The sequence below is a fragment of the Phocoena phocoena genome, chromosome 3 (genome assembly GCF_963924675.1).
Source record: "Phocoena phocoena chromosome 3, mPhoPho1.1, whole genome shotgun sequence".
In the NCBI taxonomy this organism is placed as follows: Eukaryota; Metazoa; Chordata; class Mammalia; order Artiodactyla; family Phocoenidae; genus Phocoena; species Phocoena phocoena.
In genome coordinates this window covers 9122159-9132802 of record NC_089221.1, presented here as the reverse complement: position 1 = coordinate 9132802, position 10644 = coordinate 9122159, and the positions used below count along the sequence as shown (strand labels likewise).

Here is a 10644-nt window from a genome sequence, read left to right as displayed (position 1 = left end):
GAAGCCAAGTCTATACACGGAAGAGGGCTGGTGTTGAGCCTTGAGAGATTCAAGTGTTCAGAAACCTAGAAGAGGAGCCAACCAACCCAACTGAGAGTTAGCAGCCAAGCCTCCAGCCCAAGCACTGGATGTCAGCGCCACGATGTGGCAACCCTGAAGCTAAGGAGGAAGGGGACGGTCAGCTAGGTCAAGCGCTGCTGACAGGTCAAGCAGGGTAAGAGCGGAAGAGTGAACACTGGATTGGGCAGCGTGGAGGTCACGAGTGACCACGATAAAAGGAATTTCCTGGCTGGCGGCAGCCTGTGGGGCACTGATGGCAACCAGATGGACTGGACTGGGTTGAGGAGACGGGGGTGGGGGTGGGGGTGGGGGTGTTGAGATGCTCTTCGAGCAGCTGTGCTGTCAAAGGGAGACATATAGCCAAGAGAGCCGATGGTGTTTCCTTTTCTAAAGACACTGGACATGTCTGAACGCTAATTTAGCAAGGCGGGACTGATGGTCCGTAGAGGATACCTGCAGTTACAAAGCGCTTGAGAAGGCGAGAAGGTTGCAATCCGAGGCACAAGGCCAACGGGTCAGCTTTGGACAGAATCAAGACCCAACGCAACAGGAAGACCGCAGAGACAGGGGACACAGACGCCACCTTGCAAGACCTCTGTCCAGGTTTCCAGGCCTCACAGCTCTGCCTTTCTCCCCCGGAGTGGGGTGGGGGGGAGGCTCTCCCATTTGAAGCATCTTTTAACAAATCGCTGCTATTCTTGGGCCCCCGGTCGGTCCCACCTGGGGTCTCATTTCCGCACTTCACCGGTCACTCCGAGCGTGAGCCGGGTGAGGCCATCTGGCAGACGGTCCGGTTCCCCGACGGCACACAGCACCCCTGGGCGCCCCACTGTTGAAGCTGTTTCCCCACCACCGTCACCGTCTATCTGGAGGGTTGGTGGAGCACCGTGCACGGGGGTGCCACCCTCCTGCTGGGCGCTCTTCAACCTCGGGCGACTGTCCCCGCCGGCACCAACGCCCGCCTCTTCTAACCGTCAACACCCCGCCCCCGCTCCCCTTCTACCTCCTCCGCCCTCGGCCGAGGCTTCCAACGTGGCGCCGCCGACTGCGCATGCTCAGTACCCGGGGCGCGCGGGAGCCGGCGGGAGCCGGCGGGAGCCGGCGGGAGTCGGCGGGGCGGGGCGGGGCGGGGCGGGGCGGGCGCAGTGACGCCACCGCGCAGCCGCGGGCTGGCGGGGCCGCGCCACGTAGGCGCGCAGCGGCCGCGCCCCCTCGAGGCGGCCGCGGTCGGTCCGCCCGCGCGCGGCCCCGCCGCCCCACGCACGCGCCTCCCTCGCTCCCGGCGCTGAAGCTCGCGCGCACTTCTCTCCAGGCCCGCGAGCCTTCGACGACCGCCGTCCAGGTCCCTCTGAAACCCGGTCGCACCATGTCTTCGCCTCCCGAGGGGAAGCTAGAGACGAAAGCTGGACACCCGCCCGCCGGTACTGACTCGTTCCCACTTTCTCTCCTCTCGCGGGCCCGGAGGGCGGGCTCGAACCCGCGGGCACGGGGCGCGGAGCGCGGAGCGGGGCGCCGGGCGGGGGAGGCAGCCGGCCAGCCTGGGACGTGTCCGCTCGTGGGGTCTAAGTTAAAATCAGCCCCGCGCTGGTGAGACGTGTTTTATTTATGCGAAACATCGCAAGCCTGTGCGAGTTGCATGCAAATTAGAGTGACTTGAACAAGCCCAGATGCACAACTTGCTCCCAGAAGTTTGGGCGGTGAATACTTACTTAGAATGTACAGAGGTTTTAGAAAAACGAGTAGCCGAAACAACGACAAATCAGTGTTTTTAACGTCATGATGATAAATCGTAGGCTGACAGCATTACAAAAGAACCAAAGGAGCGGAAATCATTTTTATCATTAATCACTCAATATGACTTTTTTCCCCTCCAGTTTCTGTCGCATTCTACTTTTCCTCAGAAGTGGTTTTGTTTTTTGCTTTTGCACATCCTAAACTTCCGAGCCAAGGAGGTTAAATGCAGGAAAGAGTAATCTTTCTTAGAAAATGTGTCTCTAACCAACCTTCATGTTCAAACCGTCTCTTCCCCTTTCTGAGCCCAGTTCCTGTTTGCTCTTTCGAATCTGCCCAAACTGGTGGATTGCTTTTTCTCCTCTCCTTTGGAATGACGATCGATCCATATGGAAGGACACTGGGAGGGAATCAAAGGTGATTGGGTCCCAGGATACGAGTCATTTCAGTGTGTGGGGTTTTAGGGTCTTAGTTGCACACGTAAGTTAAAGTATCAACTCAGTTTGCTAATAACAGAAGCCTTAGCCAAACATGGCTGCTTTTTATGGAACATTTGTGCCATCTTCTTGTTAGAGGAAAGATTCCCCTAATTTCTGTCTGCCACCCCCCCACTATAGGGCACTAATTCTCTGCCTCAACACGGTGAATAGAGAAGTTCTTTACATATGTTGCATTCCAGAGTAGGGAATGCTTTTCACTAGTGAAGCAAGCTCTGAACAACAAGAAGACTGACTGGCACTAGGAAAGAAAAATGGCTAACCGATGCGTGGGGATGTAAGAGCATGGGATTTTAGAAAATAGTTCCACTGTAATGGAAAATAGACTTTGGGGGTCTCTGTGTTGAATTAGTTTAAAATTAGAAAAGAACTTCAAAGGCATTTCCTTTAATCATAATTCTGATGTTTAATTCCTGCCGCTGCGGGTTCATGTCCATCATTCCTGCCTGATGACCTGGGCAGCACCGCAGGAGGGAACACCTTCATTTACACTCGTGGCCATGGACCACACAGCAGCAGTCTGCACAGGGCTCCCCTGTCCCCGGGCAATGAGTGGCATTAGATGTATGTGTTGGAACGATACCAAAGCAAAGTAGCGGTAATGAAATTACGTATAGAGAGAGCCATATGGAGAGTTTTAAGATCAGAGGTATAAACTGTCTATATTAACTCCCTGGGAGAAACTTCATGAAGGACTCTGATTTTCTTTGAATTGTAAACAGCTAGGCTGTGTGAGTTACAAGTTAAACATCTTATTTATGCCCAAGGAGAGGGGAGCCAGTGTATTTGTGCTGCTGTAGCAGTGCACTTGGGTTTTAAGTTTTGAGGCCTGTCACTTCTCTAGGGTTCAGTTTTCCTAATCCATGAAATGGGAGGTTCGGGCCAGATGGTCCCTGAGAAAGTAGCAGGGCAGGGCTGCCTTTGTGCTGTTCCTGTCGCCATCCATCAGGATTGGAGCCCAGGGGCAGTTAGTCCCACAGGTAAACTCCTCAAGTGACTTCAGGGCGGGTCCCTTAAGCCTTTGAGAACCCCTTCCAGCAGGAGCTGCTAAGGAAGCTGTCACTGTTATCCTGCATTTCCCAAGGCCGGTCACACTTGGCCAGGGGTGCAGGTTAGAAAGAGACCTTTCGTCCCTTGTGATATATTGTCTGCCAGGTAGTACCGCTCAGGTGCTTTTTCTCCCTGTGGTACAGAGGCCCCTGATTGGAAGGCTGTTTTGGCAGAAAGTTCTGGGTGATCTTGTTTACTCCGGTATGATCAGAGGTTAGACAGTTCTGCAGATTAGATGTTTAAAAAAAAAAAAAAGACAACCACTATAATAAAGGAAAATCATCAAGTCCAGCCGAGAGCCCAGTTCATAAATCAAAATAACGGCCTTAAAAACACTGGGAAAACTTTCATTAAGGGCTTAAGTTGGATAACAAGAGCTTGTGCTTAAATCTGCAATTGAAGACAATAAAACTCTCCTCCATGACTCTCTTCTTTTTCTTTTGTGTTTTCTCGTTTTTGCTGTCTGAACCGGGGACGCTCCTGTACATCCCCATAGCCTCCACCTGTCTGCCTGTTCTTGCTTCCAGGGCTACCCATTGATGCGCAGTGCCTGGTTCAGAATACTCAATAAATAGCTCCCGAGTTTCTCCAGAGCCTCTTACTGCCTCCCCCTTCCTCCGTAGCATGTGCAGACCACAACTTCCCTCCGCCGCTGAGCTGTCTCCAGCGGGTACTGGGGGAGCAGCTCCGACTGTCAGCCAGCCTCAGCAGCAGCATCACAGCGGAAACTGTAACTAACATTTGCTGAGTGTAACAATGCGTGGGGGTATAGGGGAAGAAGAAGAATTTTCCCTTTACCCTTCTAGGTTCTTAGCTGAGATCCCCCTTAAGATAAAGGACAGATTAACAAGAGAAAAACAGAAGTTTAATAACATGTATATCTCCTGTATACATGGGAGATACTCAAGAAAAATGAGTCACTCCCAACCACCACCTTAAATAGTAAAGATGAAAAATGCCAGGGAGAAGGGGAGGCCCGCGTTATGGGCCCGCGTTATGGGAGGGAACCAGGAAATGCACCAGTGGGAGGAAGACGGTTATGCAGATGTTAAGATTTTCCTATAATTTAGTCACCCTTTTCTTCCTGGTACAGAGAGAGAGACACAAGTGGAGATTTCCCTTATAAATGTAAATGTTCCTAACAAGGGTGACTTCTCGGTATACGGCTTTTCCTTGTGTGCTCTTTTTTTTTTTTTTTTTTTTTTTTTTTTTGCGGTACGCGGGCCTCTCACTGTTGTGGCCTCTCCCGTTGCGGAGCACAGGCTCCGGATGCGCAGGCTCAGCGCCCATGGCTCACGGGCCCAGCTGCTCCGCGGCATGTAGGATCTTCCCGGACCGGGGCAGGAACCCGCGCCCCCTGCATCGGCAGGCGGACTCTCAACCACTGCGCCATCAGGGAAGCCCTGTGCTATTCCTTAATCAGCTCAAAATCATACTTATGCTGAAGAGCCATGTTTTGGGGTGGCATGCTCTGCTCCCCTTCACCAGCCCAATTCTAATTGCTTGGTACTCATGAGCTCATTTAACTAACAGTCACCTTACAGTTGGGATACGGAGGACAACACCCTCTGCAGTATTGCCGACACCCCCAAGCCTTGAACCGGCAGCCCTTCTCGACAGGGGGCTCCATCACTTGCCAGGGGCCTCCTCCCAAGGTGTGAGATTAATGAGGCTTCTGAAGAGCCTGGGAGAAAGGTGCTAGGCGAATAAATACAAAGTCCACCCACTGAGTGGTGGCTGGCACTGCATTGTGTCCTGCAGTGCGCTGGGGGCCGGGTCCTCTGGAAAAGTAACCAAGTCTTCACGATTTGAGACCTTGCCACCGCCCTCGGCCACAGATACGGCCACAGATACCTGCGGAGACACGGGTGAGACTGCTTGTTTTATGGGAGTTCTTGCAAATGCAGATTAGCAAAGTGAATGAGGTTCTGTTTCATCGAGCGGCAGCGCTCTGATTGCCGGCAGAAGGGGGGACGTGATGCCAAGCCCCACTGTTGCTCCAGCCGGTTTCCATGAGTTTGTGGTGGCGAGGAGGATAACGTCTCTTTGTTAAATACGTTTTGCTGGCCCTGTTCCCCCCCATTTCCAAGGGGAGCCAAAACCGTATGTCAGGAAAGTTCTCATAAATCTAATACAGGATAGCTTGGAGCGTTACTAATTTTACGTATGGTTTTCTTTCAAGAGTAGAATTTATGTCCCTTCTAGAACTGAGTCAAATGGATTTATTAAAGTAAAATGGGAAAAGAGACCACTTTGCTTTTCTTTAGTAACTTCAAAATAATTCAGTTCTCTGTTCTCTTAATCAGTCAGGATGCATTTAAAGGGTTGTGGGTGATACTTCTCCTTGAATTATCTCCGTCGGGGGTTTTCATATTATCGCGGCCACTCTGTTGCTAGAAAGGCAAGACTGACTTGGTTTTTAGTGTATTAACCGTGCAATCACAGGTGTGCTAAGCATGCCCCCAGCACCCTCAACCCAGTCACTGATCAACGCTTGAAGATCCAGGAGAGGGGTCTGCCTTTGCTCCTGACATGCCAAAAAAAAAAGAGAGACCCTTTTAGTCACTGCATTTTTTTTGATAATAATATTTTAATTATAATCTGAGCCTTTTTAAAAAAATTTTATTTTGTTGAAAGTCACTGCCTTTTTTAAAAAAGCTTCCTGTCAGGGTGGACCGAGCACCTCTAAGACGTGTTTTCAGTTTCCCCTCTGTGCTCTAGGACTTTGCGGGACCGACGCGTCCTCCTCTTTCTGTTTATTCCAGACGATGCCTGTGCACTCTTGCTTGGTTTTGAGTAGTTTCTCCTTCCCAGCTTCAGAAATTCTTTTGTTTGGATAGGGACTATTCACTTTTGTATAAAGTACTGTGTGGTGAGACATGCAAAATGGGTCTCACTGGGCAGAAATCACGGTGTTTGCAGCTTCCTTTTGGAAGCTCTAGGGGAGAATCCATTTTCTTGCCTCTTCCAGCTTCCAGAGCCATCCACAACCTCAGTTCCATCTGCGACATTCCTTCCCCTTTGCCATGCAGCCCAACACATAAACAGGTTCCAGGGACTAGGGCGTGGCCATCTGGGGAGGGCTCATTACTCTGCCTCTTTTTGCTGTATTAGGGCCACGACCCAGGTAAATGGCCCCAGCCCAGCTGCAAGGGAGGCTGGGGTTAGGGTTGATGAACGCTGCCTCACTGCCTGTCCCCAAGTACCTCCAGGCAGGGATGCTACTTCTCTGTGGACTTTCTGAAATCCGCCGCCCTGAATGCAAGGTTTTCCCCTGTGGCTGCCCACACCCTCCTCGGGTTTGGCCCGGTCGCCGTCCGGCTGGTCCTTGTCTTGGCCTGCTCACCACGCACTCTGCCCTCTGGGGCGGCCTGTCAGGGGATGGAGCGGGCCCTGCATGGAAGACGGGTTGGCCTGTCCAGTCCCGTTCCACAGCCCCATGGCCCTGCCCCATGCTCCACGCCCCTGAATGCCACGTCTCCTCTCCTGCGGGGTGAGCAGGGTTGCCGCCGTGTTGTTGAAGGGCCTTCCCACCTTAACACCTTCCGACTCTGAGCGCAGAATAGCAGTTCCCTTGTTTGGTCTTCAGTTTTTTTAGAGAGGAAACCGTCAGGGCTGCAGGTTCCGCAGTTTACCTGGGACTCGCTTTTTAGCGCAAGCATCACGTTCCCCCGCTGCCTCAGGCCGGAAAGCTCCCGTGGGGGGAATTGCACTTGGCCTCGGGGGTGAGGGGTGCTGGGGCTCCCGGGGTCCCCGTGACTCACTGCCTTTCACCCTTCATCCTCCACTCTCCCTTCACGGGGCTCCCCACCTCGGGGCCACCAGCCTCCCCAGACGGGCGTGGCTCTTCTGCTGGCCAAGGAGCCTCCTCTCCTGGTGGAGCCCTTCCTCTTAACCAAGAGGGACCATATTCCTTTGCCCTGATCCCACCACTGTCCCCCATCCCGGGGGCTGTCTGGTCCCGCGTCCACTTTGCTTTCCGGCCACAGTGCTGCTTTACCTGAGATGATCACGTTCTCGGCTAACCTGCAGCTCTGGGTGTTTCTGGTTTGCTTCCTTTTGTTCTCACCGGAGCAGTTCTCGGAGCCTTTCATCTCTTTTTTTTTTTGCGTGGATTTGGTTTCCTTTGAATCACATTTCAGTAGCTCTTCTTGGGCAAGAACAAAGAAAGCATCCGCTCACAAGTCCTGCTCAGCACGGCAGCCAGGGCTGGGGCTGCTCCCTGGTGCAGGGTGCTTTTACTGTCCATCTAGGGACACCCTTCTCATCCCCCTGCCCGGCGGGCAGCTGGGGGGTCTTCCTAGCCTGCTGTTGAGTGTGGGCCCAGAGCCAGCTGTCGGGACCATCTCACAGTCAGGCACCCAGATGCCTGAGGGGATGCCCGGCCCTGGGGGGATATGTCATCAGCTGCTTGCTCAATATTTACCCAGCTGACAAAGTCTGACCTGGAGGATGCTTCCTCTTCCCCCTTTGCTCCTTGGGAAGGAAGCTGCTCTGCAGAGAGCTTTCAACATCAAGCATACTTTCTTTCCTGTCCTAGACCCTCTCCACAGGCCATCACTCTTGTCTCTCTGAGGAGGAGTGGCGCTCTGTTTCCTGGAATGTTCACGCAGGGCAAGGCCTGCGGGTTGTGATTAAGGGTACAGGCTGCCGGGGTCAGAAGCTTGCTACCTGTGCGACCGGGGCCACTGGCTTCCTCTCCTCGTGTGGGGGGTCTACACCATAGGGTGATTGGAAAGTCAGGGGGTAGGGGGGTGCCTGGCCAGTGGTTACAACAGGGCCTGGCATGTGGCATGAAGAGTGGAAGGATTCTCCAGGATCTGCAGGTCACCAGAACTTACTTAGGTGTGGTGAGGTACTGATGACAGTCCTGGAGGTGGTCAGCTGACCAGGGCAGTGGAGCGCCCCATGGTGGGCGAGCACTTTGCAGGGTGTGTCACTCACTCCCCAACAACCCGGTACATCGGTCCTGCCATCCCCACTTTACACGTGAGGAAGCTGTGGGGAGGAGGTGATAAACCACCAAGGACTCGCACACTGGAGGGTTCTCTAAGTGCTAGATGCTAGTTGTGAAAACCCGTCTCCTAAGAGGAGCTGAGAGTTGAGCATTCATGGGAACCAGGCCCTGGCGGAGGTGTTTCACATGGGCTTACTCCTTCAGTCCTCAGAGAACCCCTGGGGGGAGAGCACTGCCACCCTTTCTTCACAGGCAGGGCCCTGAGACAGTGCCAGCAACTTGCCAACACACACACACACACACACACACACACACACACACAGGCAGAGCTGGGATTTGAACCCAGGGATCTAGCTCCAGTATCCATGCCCTTAACTTCAGCTTGGCACTCCTGTTAAGAGGAAGCTTGTTATTCTTTTCTCCCCCCTCCTTAAATTTATTTATTTATGGCTGCGTTGGGTCTTCGTTGCAGCAAGCGAGGGCTACTCTTCGTTGAGGAGCATGGGCTCCAGGCACCCGGGCTTCAGTAGTTGCAGCACGTGGGCTCAGTAGTTGTGGCTCGCGGGCTCCAGAGCGCAGGCTCAGTAGTGTGGTGCACGGGCTTATTTGCTCCGCGGCATGTCAGATCTTCCTGGACTAGGGAGTGAACCCGCGTCCCCTGCGTTGGCAGGTGGATTCTTAACCACTGTGCAGCTTGTTATTCTTGAAATTTGAAGCTCACATTTGAATAACAAGCACCACAAAAAAAATCTGAGTTGTTTTTGTTTTTACTAATGTCTCAGAAAAATACTTAACATTCACAAAGAATTCTGCAAAGATTTCTGCAGAACAAGCTCTGCCTTTACATTTTTTTTACCAATGAAGAGTCCTAGAGACAGTAATAAAACATTTGATAAATATGTGCTGTTGTAATTTTGGCAGTCGTGCAAGTTAGAATGAATCTGTCGCAGCCTTGAGTTATTATTATTATTGCCACTTTTTACTGCTGCATTAATCACCACACATACTGTGAGAGATTGATGAAGTTAATTGTTTTTATAAACTAGATTAAATGAAGTGCTAACGTGGGGTGACTGGTTTTGGACGTGTGTACTTACGTCAACAGAGAAGTGGACAGGCTCCCTGCGAGCTTTCCGAGACGTGATTATTTCGAACGTCACCTTGATGTTCATCCTCCATTCCTTTTGTAGTGAGTTGTACACTCTTTTTACTGTTAGCCAGTTTATAGAACACACCTGGGATTTATAGTTTTAAGGTTTTTGTGTCTACCAGGTCGAAATGATTCAGAGATTATTTTTAAATGGGCATCTGTATTAGTTTGCTAAGGCTACTGTAACAAAATACCACAGACTGAGTGCTTTCAACAACAGAAATTTATTTTCTCACAGTTCTGGAGGCCAGAAATCCAAGATCAAGGTGCCGGCAGGTGTAGTTTCTCCTGAGGCCTCTCTCCTTGGCTTGCAGATGGCCGCCTTCTCACTGCGTCCTAACGTGGCCTTTCCAATGAACACGTGCATCCCTGGTGTCTCTTCCTCTTCTGATAAGAGCATCAGTCCTATCAGATTAGGGCCCCACCATAACAGCCTAATTTTAACTTAATTGCCTCTTTAGAGGCCCTGTCTGCAAATCTAGTCAGGTCTGAAGTTCTGGAGATTAGGGCTCCAACCTGTGAATATAGGGAGATCACAGTTCAGCTCATAACAGCACTTTTAATCAGTTTCTCATGGGCATGGAATAGGGGTGGGATAAATGGGAGAGGAAAAGGAATTTTTAAAAAATTTAGTGGGACAGTTCTTCTAGCCTCCTCTTTTGGCCAAAAACATTCATAATCTTATATTTCAAGAGAGTGAGTAGATAATTATCTTAAATATATTACAGAATTTTATTTTCAGTCTCCATTTCTTAAGGTTTGGCAGGCTACATAACCTGGGAAATCTTGATAAGCCACCTGCAAATGGTATTTTTGTTTTCTTATTTATTTATTTTTTTAATTTGAACCCAAAGTGAGGGAAATCTGTAGGAATCACACCCAGAAAAGTAGCTAAATTCAAAACAGTTAGCCTGAACCTTGAGCCCACGTGAGGCAGGAAGTGACCTGGTGTCTCTTCCTCTTTTTATAAGAGCACCAGTCATACTGGATTAGGGCCCCATCCCTATGGCCTCATTTAACCCAAGACCCCAGCTGAAAGCTGGTGCTCAGAGGCCAAACTCATGGAGAAAGGGTGCAGGAAAAAAACTGTGTCCAGCAACACAGTGGGGTGGTGGGGAAGCTGGTATGTTTCAGCCTGGCCTCTGGATGGCAAACAAAGGCTCCTGGAGAACTTGAAACTGCAGGCCTGCCTTTACATG

At 51.3% G+C, this 10644-nt stretch overlaps 1 protein-coding gene across 1 annotated transcript in view; it reads left to right on the top strand.

Annotated features, from left to right (window-relative positions):
- The first annotated feature begins 1426 nt into the window (after positions 1 to 1426).
- DAP (death associated protein) overlaps positions 1427 to 10644 on the top strand; it is a 61540-nt gene continuing 52322 nt past the window's right edge. The window contains exon 1 of the mRNA XM_065875303.1: positions 1427 to 1481. Within this exon, the coding sequence (XP_065731375.1) occupies positions 1427 to 1481 (55 nt within the window). The remainder of the gene's footprint in view (positions 1482 to 10644) is intronic.